The 21,788-nt window shown below is 35.7% G+C and overlaps 1 protein-coding gene across 19 annotated transcripts in view; it reads left to right on the top strand.

Annotated features, from left to right (window-relative positions):
* The window catches only part of ATRX (ATRX chromatin remodeler), a 240,790-nt gene that overhangs the window by 134,564 nt on the left and 84,438 nt on the right, over positions 1-21,788 (top strand). For all 19 annotated transcript variants that reach the window (XM_070257356.1, XM_070257353.1, XM_070257351.1 and 16 more), the window contains 7 exons: positions 3,937-4,078; positions 5,010-5,119; positions 6,267-6,413; positions 6,576-6,753; positions 13,645-13,782; positions 15,438-15,613; positions 16,977-17,094. In XM_070257356.1, coding sequence (XP_070113457.1) covers positions 3,937-4,078; positions 5,010-5,119; positions 6,267-6,413; positions 6,576-6,753; positions 13,645-13,782; positions 15,438-15,613; positions 16,977-17,094 — 1,009 coding nt within the window. The remainder of the gene's footprint in view (positions 1-3,936; positions 4,079-5,009; positions 5,120-6,266; positions 6,414-6,575; positions 6,754-13,644; positions 13,783-15,437; positions 15,614-16,976; positions 17,095-21,788) is intronic.

Here is a 21,788-nt window from a genome sequence, read left to right as displayed (position 1 = left end):
GCTGGGTCATTGGAATTGTGGTTCCTGGTGATGCTGGGAGTGTAGGCTGCTTGGGTTCCTGGGGCCTTCATTTGTGGGGGTTACTGTAGATCCTGGAGCCTCTGGTTGCAGGTGTGGCCACGGTTCCTGGAGCCTCTGGTCTTTGGAGCTGCCTCCACAAAGTCTGGTCCACTCACCTTCTGATGTATAGATGTATGGATCTCTTAGGCATTCTGGTGTGCTGTGCATAGAATCCTTGGTTGGTCTGTTGACGTCCTACTAGTTGTAACTTAGAGGGGAGAGACAAAGCCAACAACTCACTCTGCCATGATGCTTGTCACTACTCTTGTCTACTCTTCTAATTGATTATAACAGGACGGCACATCTATTCCCTAATGCTTCATCATGTGTCATGATCCCTTGTCTCCATCAGCAGAAGTTGGGCTCAACCTTTTTTAAAATTTTTTGGTAAGGAAGATTAGCCCTAAGCTAACATCCATTGCCAAGCCTCGTCTTTTTGCTTGAGGAAGATTGTCACTAAGCTAACATCTGTGCCAATCTTCCTCCATTTTTATATGTGGGATGCTGCCACAGTATGGCTTGATGAGCGATGTGCAGGTCTGCACCTGGGATCTGAACCCACAAATCCTAGGCCACCAAAGCAGAGCACACCAACTTAACCACTGTGCCACCAGGCCTGCCCCAGGGCTCAACCTTTCTGATGTATTGGTTAAATGGTTTTGTTTTCAGTTTTTTCCCCCTCTTCTTTTTCCGTTCAAATGTGAGATATATTTCATGTCCTTATTTATTCTTTACTATAGCTTATCATTTGTCCTAAGTTCTTCCATTTCATTGCCATCTGTTTCTTATTTGTTATGTAAACTTTCCTTATATTATAGCTTGAGTGCATAAACACATCTACTTAGTCACTAATAAGTAGTCGATTTCTTTATAAGTTATCTCCTCCTACATTCAAGATGAAGATTCATCAATCCTCAATTCTGAAGATAGCACTTAATAACAAAAATATCATCCAAATCACTAATGAACATGTGGTTTCAAAGTCTTAGTTAAAGTCTCGTGTATTTGTTTTCTATTGCTGCTTTAAAAAATTACCTCAGACTTAGCCTCTGAAAACAGGACAAAATTATTATCTGACAGTTCTACAAGTCAGGAATTTGAGAATGGTTTAGCTGAGCATGACTCTGCTGAGTTATCTGCTCAGTGTCTCACCAAATTGAAATTAAGGTGTTAACCAGAGCTGTAATTTTCACCTAAGACTTTGTGTCCTTTTCCAGATCACTTGTTGGCAGAATTCAGTTTCTGGTAGTTGTAGCACTGAGATCCTTAGGTACTAGAGACTGCTCTCCACATGGCGATTTGCTTGTCTTTGAGACCAGTAAGAGAGCATCTGTTACACTTCAGTTTTTTAAAGGGCTCACCTTGATTAGATCTGGCCCACCTAGGAAACCCCCTTTGATTAAATCAAACCCAACTGATTAATGGCCCAACTATTGGAATGATATTCCATCATATTTACAGATCTCAACCACAGTCAAGAGAATGAGATTATGCAGGGTGTTTACACCAGAGGGTAGGAATCTTGGGGCATGTTTTAGGATTGTGCCTAGCACAGCTTGCAAACAGGACAAGACATTCAGGGAATTTTCCATTTTGTCTGCGATATGAAGCTGGGACACATCTAAGCTAGGACATGATAAAAATTTAGTGAATACTTAGTCTGTGCCAGCTACTTTGCATAGATTGCCTTATATTAATCTTCAGAATAACCCCATGAGGACTGTTTATAGATGGAGAAGCTGAAGCTAAGAGAGTTTAAGTAACTTGTTAAAGTGGAGTTTGGATCTGAATGGCCTGTGTTATTTATACTCCATCACACTGTCTCCTAGTATTAATCTTGATTTGTGTATCATTTGCAGTTTTATGTAAGTGCAGCAATTTATTACAAATTTGTGACTTGTTTTAAAATTTTTTACATGCAATAATGGTACTGTAATTATGGTTTTAAAAAGAGACATTCTGAAACATTTACAGATAAAATTACATGCTTTCTTGGGTTTGCTTCAAAATCATTTTTGGCATCTGAGGAGTTGGAGAATGGGCGGGAGGCTGTCAGTGAAACAGAACTGGCCAAAAGTTGTTGATTTTTGAAGCTGAATACTAGGTAACAGGGTTCATTTTACTATTCTGTCTACTTTTGTTTTTGTTTGAAAATTTCTATAGTGAATATTAAATATAGGCATCCCTTGGAGATATTGCGGGTTTGGTTCTAGACCACTGCAGTAAAGCAAGTATTGCAATAAATTGAGTTATGTGAATTTTTTGGTTTCCCAGTGCATATAAAAGTCGTTTACACTATATGCTAGTCTGTTAAGTGTGTAACAACAGCATTATGTCTAAAAAAACACACTGTACATACCTTCATTAAAGTATACTTTATTGTAAGCTAGCTCTGATGGCCTGGTGGTTAAAGTTAGGCACGCTCCTCTTCAGTGGCCCAGCTTTGGCTCCTGGTCGTGGACCACACCACTTGTCTGTCAGTAGCTATGCTGTGGCGGTGGTTCACATAGAAGAACTAGAAGGACTTACAACTAGAACATACAGCTATGTACTGGGGCTTTGGGGAGGAACAAAAAGAGAGAGAGAGAGGAAGACTGGCAACAGATGTTAGCTCAGGGCAAATCTTTCCCAGCAAAAAAAAAAAAAAGCCTCTAATGCAATCTTTTAAAAAATACTGCTAAAAATGCTAACCATCATCTGAGTCTTCAGTGAGTCTTAATCTTTTTGCTGGTGAAGGGTCTTGTAAAAAACACAACATTTACGAAGCGCAATAAAATGAAGTGTGCCTGTAATCCATTCATTCCCCATTATAGTTCTAAATAAGAAAAAAAAATACTGGCTAAAATCTTATTCCTTAAACAACATAATTTCTATAATTTTAAAATCATGAATTTTTATTGATTTTCATGGAACTATAAAGCTGTTTATACAAGGATTTATTTTATGAAAGTAGTATTGTATGGACTCTGGAGCCCCAACCCTCTGGGTATAAATCTTAGCGTTGTGATACTTAATAGTTGTATGACCTTGTATAAATTATTTAACATCTCTGTCCCGCAGTTTTTTTTCGTTTGTAAAATGGGAATACTTGTTACCTGCCTTGTACAGTTCTTGCGTATACTATGTAATGGATAGACATTGGGATAAGATAGCAAAACATATATGCACACACATGTGTTTATGGGTATTTATGTCTATTTAAGTTTTCTTTTAAATAAGGAGCTTAAGATAATTTTTCCCTTTGGCAATTAGAAGGTATGTTCTTGTCATGCTTTTGAGCCTGTGGTTCTAAAACCAGTGTTCTAAAAGTTTTTCCCTTTCATAGCATGTATTTACAATGTTTTTCAGTGGGAGTCTTTTGGCATCCTGGGTGGGACAGTCCTTGTTTGGGATTTCTTTTACATTGTGGAACATTTATATTTATCTTCCCCTCCACCTACATTGAATACCAGTCCTGACTAGTTGTTGTGACAACCATAAGTGCCCTTGCACGTTTTCAAATGTTGTCTAGAAGAATAGAACCATCCCTGTTTGGGAACCATGTGTCTATTCAAATTTTAACAGTAGTGCCATAGATGAGTTTAGAACACTACTTTTCTCAAAGCTCTACCTCTTATGTATGTTGAGATACTCAGGGTGAGAACCGATGAGCTAAATTACTGACATTACCCCAGTGATTCATGGTCTTTTGGAGGTTTTTGATTTTGGAAAACATGTAATCCTGTGATCTGGCCTGGTCTTGTTGAACCAAAATATCGGATGTGTGGTGTGGAAGTAGATATGTCTACACTTTGGAAAATTTCTCTTAGTAAGACTAATACTCCACCTTTACTTGGGAGATTTCTATGAGTTTATCTGTTATTCTCTTTCTTGTAGGTGATAGAAATTGAAGATGCTTCACCCACGAAGTGTCCAATAACCACTAAGTTGGTTTTAGATGAAGATGAAGAGACCAAAGAACCTTTGGTGCAGGTTCATAGAAATATGGTTATCAAATTGAAACCCCATCAAGTAGATGGTAAGAAGCTGTTAGATGATTAAAGCCCTTTTAGTTAAATTTTATCAATATTTGGTGTCTTTTGTGTGCCTCATATTCTGCTAAGCACTGGAGGTACATTAGTAAGCAAAACAAACATGATCCCTGCCCTTATTTCATGCATAAGCAAATGAGGAAGAACAAAATTAAATGATTGCACAGGAAATGAGTGTTAGTAAAGGGGAAGTAAGTGTCACTTACAAATGGGTGTATAGCAAGTGGATTTCACCGGGTCTGGAATGGTTGGCTAAGGGGAGCTGTTGGGTAGGGAGAGGTATAGTTAGCTAAAAGTCTTCTTTAGGAGATGTTATTTCAAGATTTTCAGGTATGTTTGTTAATAATGTTTCTACCTTGGTATTAGAAAGATACCAAATTATCCCTATCCTCTGCTTTGTTAAAGTGGAAACAGTAAGTCAGTTTTGAGTGTGTACGCGAATGAATTCATAAGGGAAGTTCTACAGTTCCTACTCCTTGGGTAGTGAGCCCTGTTTCTGTTCAGTCTTTACTGTTGAATAAAGAGAGAAAGGATAAATTATCTCTGGATTTTTTTCTGATTGACTCTAAATCTGAAAGTCTATTTGATAGGAGTCTGTTCTCTCTTTGGATAAAGATTCTGTTTTAGATTGTTCATATATCTCTTTGGACCACCCCAGGGAATGGAGAAGATCTGCTCTGATAGCTTAGATAAGATGAATGAAGGAAAGTCACCCTGTCATGTGCTTGTGTTCACTGTCTTTTTTCTAGTAACCTTAGTGGAGGAAAAAAAATCTCATTTACTTTTAAGAAATTCTTTCTCTTTGTGTTTTTAAAAATTCTATTTCTTAGAAGTTTTGGCTATGTTTTCTGTGTGTTTATGAAGGAAGGTTTTTAACTCGGGCCTTTAAATTGAACTTAACGAAGCTGTCGTTTTTAGGTGTTCAGTTTATGTGGGATTGCTGCTGTGAGTCTGTAAAAAAAACAAAGAAATCTCCAGGTTCAGGATGCATTCTCGCCCACTGCATGGGCCTTGGTAAGACTTTACAGGTAAGAACATGACGGTATTCTCTTCTTGTGCATTCATTAATTCAAGAATATATATTGGGTTCTATTATGTCCCAGGCACAGTTGTGTAGGGGCTGGAGATAAAGCAGTGAACAAGAATAACAAGATCTCTTCCTCAAGAAGCTTATATTCTGGTGGGGGAGAGAGATTTTAATCAAATAAAACAAGAAATATGTACTTTCAGATAATAAGTGTTAAGGGAGAACTGAGAGGGAAAGCATCTTTTAGGAGGTGATGTTTGAGCACAGATCTTAATGAGGTGAAAGAATGGGGTTACAGGCATAGACAGTAAAAACAGCAAAGATTCTGAGGTGGAAATGTACTTTCTTTATATCTTTTTTCCAGTCTGTGATCCTAATAGTAATGAGAACGTAAAATATTTTTCATTATTAAAATACTGCATTTCTGAATGGCAGGAGTTTTAGCAGAGATGTGAAATTAGTGATTATATGTGTAATTTTAAACCATGAAATAATTATTTTAGATTCAGCAGGTCAGAACACTATAAAACGGAAAAGTACTCTGTAACACGATTCTCTTTCAAATGGGCAGTAGTGTCTTCTGAAAGATTGTAGGGATATTCTGTGAAGACCAGGGATTTAGTAGCTGTTTTGGTGTGGTTACTTCTTATATTCGTATTATTATTATTGGTAATAGATTCCTGGAGCTTTAGAGTTGGAAGGACCTTATCCATCATCTAGTCGAACTCCCCCTGTTTATGTATTATATCTTTTTCCTTGTACTTTGCTTGGTTTGGAAATTGTGACCTTTGCTTGGTTGCTTTATTAAGGCAAAAAATTCCCAACTATTAGATTGTAAAATTTTTTTTTTTTTAAAGATTTTATTTTTTCCTTTTTCTCCCCAAAGCCCCCCGGTACATAGTTGTGTATTCTTCATTGTGGGTTCCTCTAGTTGTGGCATGTGGGACGCTGCCTCAGCGTGGTCTGACGAGCAGTGCCATGTCCGCGCCCAGGATTCGAACTGACGAAACACTGGGCCGCCTGCAGCGGAGCGCGCGAACTTAACCACTCGGCCACGGGGCCAGCCCTAGATTGTAAAATTGCTCGATCTATTAACTTTTTTTGCAGATATTTAAATGAAGATGGCAACTTAATTTGTTTTCTTGTAGGTGGTAAGTTTTCTTCATACGGTTCTTTTGTGTGACAAATTGGATTTCAGCACAGCTTTAGTGGTTTGTCCTCTTAATACTGCTTTGAATTGGATGAATGAATTTGAGAAGTGGCAAGAGGGATTAAAAGATGATGAGAAGCTTGAGGTATCATATTTCAAATGTTTTCTATTTTTAAAATAACTGCATGAAGTTCATATAGTAAAAGACAAAGATTTTTAATTATCAGTGATGCATATTTTAATGGAAAGATTTAGTATTCTTACATTCCTAATAGCTGCCTTTAAAAATCTTTATTTTCCCACAAAGGTCTCTGAATTAGCCACTGTGAAACGTCCTCAGGAGAGAAGCTACATGCTGCAGAGGTGGCAAGAAGATGGTGGTGTTATGATCATAGGCTATGAGATGTACAGAAATCTTGCTCAAGGAAGGAATGTGAAGAGTAGGAAACTTAAAGAAATATTTAACAAAGCTTTGGTTGATCCAGGTAAGATATTAGTAGGCACACAGATAAAGAAGCAAGTTAAATATGCTTAGGTTTTATTTAATAAATACTATTGAGCAACTACTAAGTAGCTGGTTTTTGTTTCATTTATCCCTCAGATTTTTGCCTTTTTTTAAATTTATTTTTAAGAAGAAATCTTTTTAAAGATTTTATTTTTCCTTTTTCTCCCCAAAGTCACCCAGTACATAGTTGTATATTTTAGTTGTGGGTCCTTCTGGTTGTGGCATGTGGGACGCTACCTCAGCATGGCCTGGCGAGCAGTGCCATGTCCACACGCAGGATCCAAACCGGTGAAACCCTGGGTCACCGAAGCAGAGGGCGCGAACTTAACTACTCGGCCATGGGGCTGGCCCCAAGCCTTCTTTTTTTTCCTTAGTAATTCATTCATTCATTCATAATTTCATTAAGATAAAATCACCCTTAATGTTACCACCTGTTCACAATTCACTTACTGAGTCTGGAAGTGTTTGAGGTTTGCAGGCAAGACCTTGTAAACAATTAAAAATGCATTAGGTGCCTGTGTCACAATTGCAGATTCTACCAGTTGTCTGAATATTAGATGATAACAAGAGCTCTCGCCATACTCTGAAAAAGTTTCTTTCCCATCTTTATGTCTAGAAGAATTGCTGCATGGTTTTTTTTTTTCTGTCCTTTAAAGGGTCGTCACTCTCGAAGGTTAATATTTGCAATACTGTTGATCCTTATGACAGTAATCCTCACGATGTGAGATCCAAATATTTGATTCTTGTTTGCCACTTGGAAAAACAGCAAGTTGTACTATCTGCAAAACTAGTTGGTTTTAATTATTTGTATTTATAATTGTTTTACTTTTCATATTGTCATATCTAATTACTTTAAGAGACTATTGAGGCTTTAGATGTTTGTTGAGAAAGTAATTTACACTGCCAAAATAACAATATTCTTTAGAATTCCTAGCTTTGCCTCTTTTTATTTAATTTTTGAATTTCTTCCCAGCTTTGAGATATAGTTGACAAAGTTATAAGATACTTAAAGTGTACAATGTGATGATTTGCTATACATATACTTTATGAAAGGATTCTCCCATTTGAGTTACATATTCATCACATCTTTAACTTTTTTTTGGTATGCATGAGAACATTTAAGTTCTGCTGTTTTAGCAAATTTCAATTATACAATACAGTGTTATCTGCTGTAGTCACCATTTTTTTTGTTGTTGTTTAATTGAGGAAGATTGGCCCTGAGCAAACATCTGCTGCCAATCTTTCTCTTTTTTTTTCTCCCTCCCAAAAGCCCTGGTACATAGTTGTATATCCTAGTTGTAAGTCATTCTAGTTCTTCTATGTGGGATGCCAGCATAGCATGGCTTGATGAGTAGTGTATAGGTCTGTGCCCAGGATGCAAACTGACGAACCCCAGGCTGCCGATTGGAGCATACAAACTTAACCACTCGACCGTGGGGCTGGTCCCCAATGTAGTCACCATGTTATACATTAGATCCTTAGACCTTATTCATCTTATAACTGAAAGTTTGTACCCCTTTGACTCTTTTTTTAGATAATGATATAATTGATATGTACCAAAATAACTTTGCCATTGTAAATCTAAGGCCTAATAGTAAGTTTATCTTTTTCCTATGATTAAAATAGTTGTTTACAAGTTCTGTGGTTGTTTTATTGGTGGTGAACTATAAGCTAGTGAATAGTATTGCAGCATGTTTTTCACAAGGTTTCCTTGGAACTGTTTAAACAGCGGTTTCAGATGCTTAATGTGGTGATTTGTTCATGTGGAAATAAATTAAAAAAGAAATTAAAGCTCCTAACATGAAGAGTAACATTTGTTATTTCCTGTAAATCATTTAGTGACGTTTAAAAAAACGTTTATATCTTCGAAAAGTTTTTTGTTACAGAAAAGTTGAAATGATAGTAAAGAAAGCTCCTATATAAAGCCTGCACCTAGATCTCCCACTGTTAACTTACCTTGCCGTGGTAGATTTGTCAAAACTAAGAAGTTGATACGTTGTTGGCATATTATTAGGTAAACTCGAAACTATGTTTGAATTTCACCAGTTTTTCTATTAATGTCTGGATTGTATTCAATTGTTGTGTCTCTGCAGTCTTCTCTGGTCTGTGTCAGTTTCTCAGTCTTTCATTTTCATTATCTTGTCAGATAATTTTCATTATCTTGTCAGTCTTGAGGAATACTGATTAAGTAACCTGTAGAATGTTCACTAGACTGTGTTTGTTGTTTTTCTTGTGATTGGACTTGGGTTATAGATTTTTGAAAGAATATATCACAGGTGAAGTATCCTTCTCATCATATCATATCAGGGCTATATTAGATCTACATGACATCACTGCTAATGTTAACTTTCATCACTTGGTTAAAGTAGTGCTTGTCAGGTTTCTCTACTATAGAGTTACTGTTTTCACCTGTCTCTGTTCTGTGGAAGCCAGTCACTAAGTCTAGCCCACTCAAGTGGTGGAAGGGCAGAAATTAAGCTCCATCTCTACAAGAGATGGGTGGTATCTACACATAAAATTGGAATTTTTCTTTAAGAAAGATTTGTCCCTTCTTACCTATTTATTTTAATCAGTCATTGATTTATATCAGTGTAAGACTAATCATCTATTATTAGTTTCTATGTTAGATTATAAACTAACATTATGTTATTATTTTCTTGTTCAAATTGTTCTAATTTGGCCATTGGGAGCCCACATTGGTTCCTGTATCCATTTGATATTTCATCCTTTTTTTTGAGCACTTCATTACTGTCTGGTACTATAAGATGCTCTAGGCTCATGTCCTGCCTCAGAATCAACCATTTCAACGAGGAGCCATGGTTCCTTTTGTTGAAAAACGATGTTTACAAACCAAGATCTGAGAACTGGGTGTATTTGTTGCTACTGGAGTATCATTGCTTCCAGGTCCTCTCAGCAGACAGAACTAGATGATACGTGTACAAATCCAGTTATACACACAAATCTATCCATCTGTGTGTGTGTGTGTATAAAGATATACTTGATTTCATAATGATGTTTTCGACTCTAATCCACTATAATTTTAGCCTTCTTTTTTTGTTAATCTGTTACTTGCCTTTCCAAAAGTGAGGATCTTGGCTCCAACCATCTATCATCCTTTTACTTATTTGTTCAAACTCATTATACACGTAAAGTAGTCACAGAATTGTCAACCTGTACCCCTGTGAGAAACAAATTTACCAACTAGTATACACTGTTTGTATATGATTGCTTTTGTCTATAGCTTTATAATTTCCAGTGAAAACATCATTTCCTAAAGTTACTTAGGTCAGTTCCTTTATTTTATTGTTTGCATACATTAAGTTTATTCTTTGTAATGTAGAGTTTATGGGTTTTGACAAATGAAGAGTCACGTATTTTTAACCTCATTACTATAATTGGTTTTTCTTTTGTTTATTTCATAAAGCAATTTACTTACTTTAAGTCATTCTAAGTGTGCATTCATTGTGGTAACTTGAGTGTTAATCTATAATTTCCCACATTTTAATCTAATGACTAGTTTATTGGGGGAAAATACACATAACATAAAATTCATTTATCCATTTTGAAGCATACAATTCCATAACGTTTAGTATATTCACAATATTGTATAACCATCGCAATGATTCCATTGAATCCCACCACATTTCTGCCACCTTAAAAACAAACCCTGTACCCATTTGCAGTCACTCCCAAATGCAGCCTCCTTCCATCCCCTGGAAACCACCAATCTACTTTCTGTCTCAGTGGATTTGCCTATTCTGGACATTTCATAAAAATATTTCTGGACATTTTGTAAAAATGAAATCATAGAATATCTGGCATCTACAACCTAGCATAATGTTTTCAAGGTTTATCCACGTTGCAGTGTGGATCAGTACTTTATCCCTGTATGTTCCAGTACACACACACACACTTCAAGCTACTGTTTGATTTAAATAGTAAGATAGAACTATGTAGTTATATAAATAGTGACAAATTTCCATAGTATATTAAACCATTTCAGCTGGGCTTGGATCTTTTGAGCAGGAGAACTTCTCTCCAAGCTTCTCTCTAAATCCCTTTTCTTCTACTCTCCAAGGCTTCATGGCTGCATTCTCCCTGTACTTTCTCTAAAGTGGTTTGTAAGTATAGCTATTTTCAAACTGTACCACCTCATTTATATATTATTGGAATGAAGTTTTCTAGAAAGTATGTTTCTAAGATAATAAAACTTTATTCCTTTTAAACATTAAAGATTTTAAAACTTTTTTATGTTAGAAAATGTTATATATGTTCCTAAGTAAACAGAATATGAGTAACATTAGCTTTTTTGTTGACTCAGGGTTGTTGATGGATATATTTACTTTTGTTCTTTCTTCCTCCTTCTCTTCCTCAGATGTCCTTACTAAGGATAGGGATCCCTCTCCTTGCATTGTCATGCTAATAGTTCTTTTAAGTTAAATTATAAAAGCAATATATGTTCTTCAGCAAAATAGAAGAAAAAGGTATATGTTGAAAAGTAAAAGTTCCCTGACTGTTTCATATATATCCTTCCAGAAATTTTTTGTGCTTCTGCAAGGATGTATTTCATTATTTTTTTATTGGGATATAATTGACATATAATATTACGTTAGTTTCAGGGGTACAACATAGTGATTCGATATACGTATAGGTTGCAAAATGATCACTGCAATAAGTCTAGTTAACGTTCACCACCACACACAGTTGCTGTTTTTCTTTTTTTTTTCTTTTTTTCAAGCATGTATTTTATGTTGCAACATTTGGAGGTTCCCAAGGCCACCCTCAGGTTCAATAATTCACTAGGACTCAGAGAACTCAGAACAGCTGTTATACTTATGGCTATAGTTTGTTACAGTGAAAGGATACAAATTAAAATCAGCAACAGGAAAAGGCACATAGAGCAGGGCCCAGGAGAGTTCCAAGCTCAATGTGTTAGTGGAATCGTCCAAATAGCACTTACTTCTTCCAGCAATGATGTGTGACAGAACTCAGGGAGTATTGCCAACCAGCCACGCTTGTCCAAGCCTTGCTGTCTAGAGTTTGGGCTTGGTCACGTAGACATGGTTGACCACTCACATGAGTGATCCTAGTCTCTAGCTCTTCCAAAGATTGAGAAGATGCCACATGGCCCAAAGTTACGTTGCGCCCTCCCCTTCCCAGCGCCCCTCCCCCCATCACATTGTTGGCATAGAGTATCTGGTGTGTCCCACGATTTCCAGGTAAACAAAGACGCTCTTATCAGGCAGGACATTAGTAGGGTTTAGAGATTACTTCCCAGGAGCAAGAGACAAAGGCTAAAACTTTCTTTGAGCAGGGTTAATCCCTGTACTTCACTGCGTGTATGTATACATAGATGAAATTGCCTTGTTTGAGGTGGTGGTTCAAATACAAATGGGATCATAATACAGATTCTGTAACTTGGTTTTTTTAATGTCATAATATGTTTGGCATATCTTTCAAGGTTAATACCTAGAGATCTACATTATTAATTTTCGTTCGGCAACATTCTGTGATACCATAGTTTTATTAACCCCCTTTGACAAGTTTTTAGGTTGTTTCCAATTTTCCATCCTGACGAACAATGCTTCAGAGAATGTGTGTCTTTGAGTACTTGTGAAAGTATATCTTTAGAATAAATTCCCAGAAATTGAAATATGCGTCAAAGGGTGCACACGTTTTACACAATATCTGTTTCAATAGATATTGTAAAATTGTCTTCAGAATGTCTGATACTAATGTAGACTCCCACAAAGAGTTTATGAGAGCACCTGTTTCACAACACCCTCATGAATACTGAATATTAGGTCATGGAAATCATTTAAATCACTTGTGTAAAAGGCAATTTTTGAATTTAGAAAACTTTTTAGGATTCAAAATAAGCAATGTGTAGTGTTTTAATACAAAACTAGATACAGATTATAGTTTTTAGGAAGCATATTAGTAATTTAAAAATATGTGTCTTACTATTTGTGTAGCCCCATCTGAATACTAAGTAGCAATTGTATTATTGGATCAATTCTACTGAAGCCATTACTTTTGGAATCATGTAGAAGGTGAATTTTCTCTAATGCCTAACAGATGGGGGGCAATTTAACAACTGCTATTGTTGAAATCAGTATTTAAGTAATATGTGTGTGTGTTAACCAGCGAGCAAAGTGTGTATGTGGGATACTTTAGCAAACAATACATATATTATTTTAATAAGTGTGTGTATTTCTTTTGAAAGAGTTATTCTCAGTTGTGAGATCTTTTATAGCTTGGATAGTCCCCCCACCCCCCATACCCATGTAACAATCAATTTAGCTGTCCTTTATCAGTTAAAATTTTCCCCAGCAATGAGTATTAGTTATTTGGAATAAGTTAAATGGGAAATACTGTACGGCCCATTGTGATTTATATATTATTTCTTAAAATCTAATTTTGAAATTTGTCTTTTCTCGTGTACATATAAATTGCTCTTTATCTTAGCTGATAGTTTTAACTTGATACACTAGTGTTGAAATATAACTTTAGATACTGTTTTTTATTTATAAAAGATATGTATTTTTTTCAAATACCCCACGTCTGTTGGGGAGATCTTTTCACCCTTGTGATTATTTTTATTCTTGCCTATTTTTCTTCTCTGATTCAGAGAATGTTAAGTACTGTACATAGTAGTACTTCAATACTCTGCTGTTAGAATATAATTAATAGTAGTCAGTGCCACATTAACCAAATAACAGCAGCAGATAAAATGACTGTTCTTATAAGGATGTTGTTTTATCTTCCCACAAGAGCAGCACTGTAAAAGGATTAACTTTATTTACTTAAATGGATTACATTTTCAGTTTTATTATATATTAATTAAATGTTTTTCTGTACATTTTTACAGGCCCTGACTTTGTTGTTTGTGATGAAGGCCATATTCTAAAAAATGAAGCATCTGCTGTTTCAAAAGCTATGAATTCTATCCGATCAAGGAGGAGGATTATTTTAACAGGAACACCACTTCAGAATAACCTAATTGAGTGTGAGTTGATATCTGCAATATGCTGTAGAGTATTGGCATTGCCTCAGATACTTTTTACCACTTTGCCGTTTGTTTTTCTTCTATTTACTCTAATATAGTCTCTGACCATGACCTACATAGGTTCGTCTTAGTCTACTGTGAAAGAATACTATTCATTTCAGGTGGAATGCTTTATAATTATGAATGGTAAACCACAGTCAAGAGGTGTGCCATTGTGAGTGTTCAAATATAAATACAGAATTTGAAATACATAAAAATATCAAAAGTCTTAATGATTGCTTTAAAAGTAGAGATGCCCTTGTGACTATTTAGGCTATTTAGGAGATATTGTAACAAAATATATCCAGTTTGGGGGGTGGTACTGATAGGAATGTTTTAGGAAAGTGGAAATAGACAAGGAGAGCTGTATTGAATCCATGTCAGGATGGAGTTTGCTGAGGTTGATGACAGATGATGTGAACCCAGGGAAGTGACTTGTGAATTTCCCTCATTTTCATATGTGTGTGGTGATGCTAAAGAGGGAGCATGAATTATTCAGCAAATAACAAATTGAAATTTTCTATCATAATCCACTGTAATAGCTTTTTGTTATTTTTTGTTTGTTTGTTTTTGCTGAGGAAGATTAGCTCTGAGCTAACATCTGTGCCAGTCTTCCTCTACTTTATACATGGGTTGCCGCCACAGCATGGCTGACGAGTGGTGTAGGTCCACACCCGGGATTCGAACCCATGAACCCGGGCCGAAGCAGAGCACACCGAACTTAAGCACTACACTATGGGACCGGCCCCTCTTTTTGTTATTTTTATGTTGTTTCTATTCCTTTTGTGTATTTATAGTAACTTAGCTGTTTTCTGTTTTATTATTTGTAATACTGGTTGTTTCAGTTTAGCCTGTATTTTATCTTTATTTTTATCTGTTCCAGTTTCCCCCTTTTCTGTTACCCCATTTATAGAAATACTATTTCACTTTGTGGTTTTATGTAGTGTAGGGCAACTGATAATTAAGGACTTCTGGAACTAAATCAGTTAATATAAAATTTGATATAGTGGCTTATTACTTGATTTTATTTTGATTCGGTATCTATGTTTTTTCCACAAGATACCGTTGCTGACCATAAGATCATGATTAGAATTATAGAACACTTGTTTTATACTTCATATCTATTATGAAGAATAGTGAGTTAGAAGAAAAGGTTCTTAAGTGTTTTTTTAAACATTCAGGTCTAGAATTTAGGGATGGTTTTTATTCGAATTTCTCATCTAGTTTAGATAACCCAGTTATAGATCAGACTTAGAATCAATGTTTGGTCTACACTCAATTTGGTGTTCTTTCTTTGTAGCTTAATTCTCATGCCTCCATGGCGTTTTTGTTTGTTTGTTTTTCTGAGGAAGATTTGCCCTGAGCTAACATCTGTGCCAGTCTTCCTCTATTTTTTAGTATGTGGGCCACCAGCAGAGCCTGGCCACTAACAGGGTGATGTAGATCAACTCCCGGGAACTGAACCCAGGCCACCAAAGCGGAGCATGCTGAACTTAACCGCTAGGCCACCAGGGCTGGCCCTCCATGGTGTTTTTGACATGTGCATTTTATCAGAGAATTTTTCCGAGTCCTTTTAGCCATTATTGTTGTTAACGAACTGATGTCTTCTCTCTTAGATCATTGCATGGTTAACTTTATCAAGGAAAATTTGCTTGGATCCATTAAGGAGTTCAGGAATCGATTTATAAATCCAATCCAAAATGGTCAGTGTGCAGATTCTACCATGGTAGATGTCAGAGTGATGAAAAAACGTGCTCACATTCTCTATGAAATGTTAGCTGGATGTGTTCAGGTACAAATACATTCCATAATAAAACAATATTGTTACTTTGTTATGTTGCTATCCAAAATTCTGAATTTAAACTTTGAGTATTTTGTGTTTTCTTGCCCCTTTCTCCAGTATATAGTTTTACAGTTAAATCTCCTTGCATTGTCTTCAAAAGTTTATACAACATTGAACTTTTTTTTAAAAAGTTCCATTGAGAAGTTTAGAACGTAATTAATTCACTTGCCAATTATATGTCTTTATATTTTAATATGTTAATGTTTAGATTCTTCATTCTTAATATAGGGAGTATGTAAAAGGAACACAGCTATTGTGATTAAGAAATTTCTAAGCTCACCCTAATTCTCTAGTATTTTAAACCTCACTTACTTGAAATGGTTGTAGGAAAGGCAATTATGAATTATGAGAGGAGCCTTTTTAATGTAATCCTGAAGAAACAATTTTATTACTTTTAAGTACATACAATAACCTGCATGGTGTAATAGTGTTGTTTACATACGGATCTTCAGTAGACCTATATTAATAAGTAGATAAGTATGTAGAGACTGAGCTAGCAGTTAATAAATCTCAAAATCCACACTGTTTTTCTTCAGACACTAGATACTAATGGTAGCCACAAAGATGTTGTAACAAATGAGATAGACTATCCTTCTGGCTGGATATACTTCCATCATGTAAGGCAAAGGCATCCTGTTTGTTCAGGTTGGCCACAGGTACTAGCAAATACTGTGTTTCAGTATTGCTGCTACTACCTAGGCAGTGTTTTTCTGATTTAGGTAGTCATTTGTATCAAGCACATTATTAGTGTTCTGTCTTTCCTATTTCTGTAATTAAATAGTTTCAAGAGTGCTTGTACATGGCTTGCTGTCTCAATTGGCAAACATTCCCCCTAGAGTTATGTGTTATCCTGTGGCATATTGGCACATCTTACCCAAATGACAGCCTAGACTGCGTCACTTTGATTCATCAGTTTTACTGTATGATAATCTTTTTGCTAGCACTACCTGCTACATCCCCTCCTTACCTTTTATTCTTTTCTTTTTTCTGTATAAAGGAGAACATTTTAAAAACTAAATTGTTCACTTGGTAATATGACTCCTTCAGTTTAAAACCTGCCTGGTGTGTTGCAATATCTTTTTACTAGTGCATCATATTGTGTAGTCATATGAAATATATTAACTACTATCATATGCATATCATTGTGTGATTAAAGAGGGTAAATATGTTTAAGAAAATGTTTTCTTATATGTTTGGTACCTATTTATTTATGTGTATCTTTTAGTTGCAAACAGTGATAATTCTTAGAGCAGTTAATTCCTGTCACGTATATAGGTTAACTAATTTTCCTTTTCTTTCTTGTTAATTACAGAGGAAAGATTATACAGCATTAACAAAGTTCTTGCCTCCAAAACATGAATATGTGTTAGCTGTGAGAATGACTCCTATTCAGTGCAAGCTCTATCAGTACTACTTAGATCACTTAACAGGTAACAAATACACTTAGTTTGTTTTTATCTTCTCTCTAAAAACATTCTTTTTCTAAAGAATGCTATCTTGGTAATTTTACCATGTCAGTTGTTCTTTTTCAATTTTGCATTTGAATAAAATGGGTGTGCTTATTTTGTAAAAGTACAAAACATTTTTAATTAAAAAAACTAATATTGTCAAAATAAAATTAAGGAACAAATTGGTGAAAAAAGATACACAGCACATTTGAACAATGCCCTTAATTTCTAAAGAGCTTTTCTTTCAAAGAAATTATGAATGTGAATAAATCCATAAAGGAAGATAGATAAAATTCCAATGTATTATTTAAAAACTTTGAACCACATTAGTAATAAAAGGCATGTAAATCAAATCCATGAAATCATTTCTCAGTTATCAAATTGACAAAAGTTGAAGTAAAAAAAAAAAGGCAAAATACCAGGCAGGGCATATATTATGCTCCCAATGTTACAATAAAAATACACACAAATGCCTAAAATACACCAAAGTGTTAACAGAGATTGTTTTCTGGGTGGTTTCATTATGAGGAACTTCTAGTTTATTTCCTACTCTTTTCTATGTGCTTTTAAAAAGTACAATGAATTAGGTATTGTTTTATCATCAATCAAGTCGTGTATGTGTCAGTCTGTGTGTCTGTTGCTGTGTGCCTGAGCTTGTCACTGTTCACAGAGCAAACCCTCATTTCTGTTTGGTTTGGAGTGAAATTTCTTATTTGTTGGTCACTTTATTCTGGTACTTTTCCTTAAGTGATGTGCCAGATTTATTTAGGGGTTACAGGTTAGAAGGTGCCCTTCAGCCATTGTGGATACATAATTTATCAAAAAGTAATGGAGGGTAGAAGTGTGTACACACATATTAAAATGATAGTTCATATCATATCAGTAGTTAAAGTGATGCTCTTGGTAACCACAGTGCATTTTAGAGAATATTTATTGTATCATCCTGTATTGAATGACAAAAATTGCGCACAAAGTTAAGTAACCAAATAGACTCATCCCAATGAGAGAGTCACAGTGTAGTTTAAGAAAGAGAGTCATGTCCAGATCTATCTTTCATTAATCTCTGAGTATTAAAGGGTACTAAATTTGGTCATTTAATATTTTTTCCATTTTAAGTTTTGCTTTATCTTAGGGAAAGTGCTGGCAACAGTGCTTTCAAATATTAGAGAATCAGTTGTCTTTAATAACCAATAGCAAAATAATAGCTCTTGTATAGATGTTAAAATGTACTCTTTTAAGAACAATTCAATATTTAAGAGTTAAGGGAGCCTCATTCTTTGTGACTTTAATTGATAGGAGAGGTATCTAAAGTATTAATTGCCAAAGCTGCTAAACTCTGAAAGGTATGATTGTTAAATTGTCATCTGGTGCCATGAATCTTTCGGTCATGAAAAGGTCTGGGGTTCTGCCTCTACTAAATGTAGTGTTTTATTTTCCTTAAAGTAGAATGTCCCAAGTTAATAGCTCCTTTGAGAAAACTTCCATAAAAGGCCAAGTGGGTTATGTTAAAGGCTACTCTATCTTGATTCTCATTACAAATTACCACAGTATTTCTCCTGAAATGTCACCCACCTATCTCACTTGCATTTAAAATATTTGGTATTTTATCTATTACATATTCCAAAAATTCTTTTGCTTCTATATTTGACTCTTTTTTAGACTCTTCTTAGTTTTAAGAAGTTCAATTATATTTTGCTTTTAATACCAGCAACTGTTGGATGATAAATTTTAGCAGTGATAATTTATAATATATTTAATATTTGCAGAATTAAAGTCATAAGAGACTGACTTCTAATGAATTTTAAGGAAATTGAAATCCTCTTAATTTTCCTTTGTTCCCTTTTTTCAGTATAATTGTGCAGTCTTCCTTTTACCATCAGGTATCAGAAGTTTGTATTTCCACATACACCTCTGCCTTCAGTAAACAGTTTAGGTTTTATAAGTGTGCATACTTAATTTTCTTATTTTTGAATGAATGACTTCTCCAACTCTTGACTGGCTTCTTGTGCGAGAAAGCTGAGTCACTTCTCCTTTCTTGAGGGCTCCATGGTTTGTTTGGGTTTTCTTATGTATCCTTTTTTGGTGAAGAAGATTGGCTGTGAGCTAAAATCTATTGCCAATCTTCCTCTTTGTTTTCCCCTCCCCAAAGCCCCAGTACATCGTTGTATATCCTAGTTGTAAGTCATTCTAGTTCTTCTATGTGGGATGCCACCAGAGCATGATTTGATGAGTGGTGTGTAGGTCTGTGCCTAGGATCCGAACTGCTGGACCCTTGGCCACCAAAGTGGAGTGCACAAGCTTAACCACTTGCCCACAGGGCTGGCTTCCTAATTTTTTAATAAGTAAATGTTAGCCTGATTTTAAGCTTAAAGTGGCATTAAAATCCATACACTGTCTTAAGGCCTGCAAAAATGGAGCACGTGAAAACACAACCGACAGAATGGGAGAAAATATTTGCAAATCATATATCTGATAAGGAACTGATATCCAGAATATAAAGAACTCCTACAACTCAACAACAAAAAACTCAAGCAACCCAATTCAAAAATGGGGAAAGGACTTCAACAGATATTTCTTCAAAGAAGAAATACAGATGGCCAATAAGCATGTGAAAAGATGCTGTATGTGTTCACTAGTTATTAGTGAAGTGCAAATCAAAATCATGACATACCAACTCACACCCAATAGGATGGCTTTTATCAAAAATAAAATAAGAAAAAGAAAAGGAAAAATAACAAGTGTTGGTGAGGATATGGAGAAATTAGAACCCTGCTGCATTGCTGGTGGGGAGTGTAAAATTTTGCAGCTGCTGTGGAAAAAGCAGTGTGGCAGTTCCTCGAAGAGTTAAACAGAATTACAGGATGATCCAGCATTTCCACTTCTAGATATATACCCAAATAATTGAAAGCAGGAACTCAAGCAGATACTTGCATACCCATGTTTATATAGCAACATTATTGATAATAGCCAAAAAGGTGGAAGCATCCCCAGTGTCCATTGATGGATGAATAAACAAATGTGATATATATATGTATATATACACACACAATGGAATAGTATTCAGTCTTAAAAAAGAAAGGAAATTCTGACACCTGTGACAACATGAGTGAATTCTACAGACATCATGCTAAGTGAAATAAGCCAGACACCAAAGGACAAGTACTGTATGATTCCACTTAGAGGTAGAGTAGTCAGATTCATAGAGGTGGAAGGTAGAATGGTTACCAGGGGCTAGGAGAGTGAGGAATGCAGAGTTATTTTTAATGGGTACAGAGTTTCTGTTTAGGATGAAGAAAAAGTTTTAGAAACCGAGAGTTGTGATGGTTGCACAACATTGTGATTATACTTAACAGCAGTGAATTGTACTCTCATAAATGGAGAACCGTAATATGCTTTTGTCTCTAAAAATGCACAGGTCCAAGTGCCACCCTTTAGAGACTGATTCAGTGGATCTGGGGTAGAGCTCAGGCATCTGCATTTTTATATGCCCTCCAGGTGATTTTGATGTATCCTCAGCTTGAGAACCACTGCTCTAAATGATGCTCAACATCCTTGGCCATCAGAGAAATGTAAAAACCACAATGAGATACTACTTCATTACTCACTAGGATGGCTATAATCCAAAAAATAGAAAATAAGTAGTGGTGAGGATATGGAAGAATTGGAAGCTCATGTGTTGCTGGTTTGGAATGTCAAATGGTGTAACTGATGTGGAACACAGTTTGACAGTTGCTTGAAAGGTTAAGTATAGCATATGACCCAGAAATTACACTTCTAGGTGTATACCCAATGGAAATGAAAACATGTCCACACAAAGATTAGTACACAAGGGGGCTGGCCCCGTGGCCGAGTGGCTAAGTTCGTGCACTCTGCTTCAGTGGCCCAGGGTTTTGCCAGTTTGAATCCTGGGTGTGAACATGGCACCACTCATCAAGCCATGCTGAGGCGGCATGCCACATGCTGCAACTAGAAGGACCCACAACTAAAAATACACAACTGTGTACCCGGGGGCTTTGGGAGAAAAAGGAAAAATAAAATCTTAAAACAAAGATTAGTACACTAATGTTCATAGCAGCATTATTCATAATAGTCAAGATCTAGAAACACCCCATATGTCCATCAACTGGTGAATGGATAAACAAATGTATATGCATATAACAGAACATTATTCAGCAATGAAAGGGAAAGAATTGCTGGTACATGCTACAACACATGGATCAACCTTGGAAACACATGCTAAGTAGAAGTCAGTCACGAATGACCACACATTGTATGATTCCATTTATAGGAAAGGTCCAGAGTAGACATATCCACAGGGACAAAGTAAGATTAGTGGTTTCCTAGGGCTGTGAGAGGAATAAGGAGATTGGGAGATGATGGCATAGGGGTACAGAGTTTCCTTTTAGGGTGATGAAAATGTTTTAAAAACTGGATTTTGGTGATGGTTGCACAACTCTGTGAATATACTAAAAGTCATTGAATTGTATACTCAAAATGGTAAATTGTGTGATATGAGAACTGCATCTCAATAAAACTTTTTAAAAAACTCAATGGCTTAGTTTTTTATCTATGGAAGTTTTATTCAGTTATTTTCCAGCTGATTGTTCGTTCTTATGATTTCCTGTGTCTCGCATGTATTTTCAAGATTGTCTTTAACGTTTCTTTAAACAAAGTAA

The sequence above is a fragment of the Equus caballus genome, chromosome X (genome assembly GCF_041296265.1).
Source record: "Equus caballus isolate H_3958 breed thoroughbred chromosome X, TB-T2T, whole genome shotgun sequence".
NCBI classification, from domain to species: domain Eukaryota; kingdom Metazoa; phylum Chordata; class Mammalia; order Perissodactyla; family Equidae; genus Equus; species Equus caballus.
Note: the sequence above shows the minus strand (reverse complement) of the source record. Positions and strands in the feature narration are given on the sequence as shown.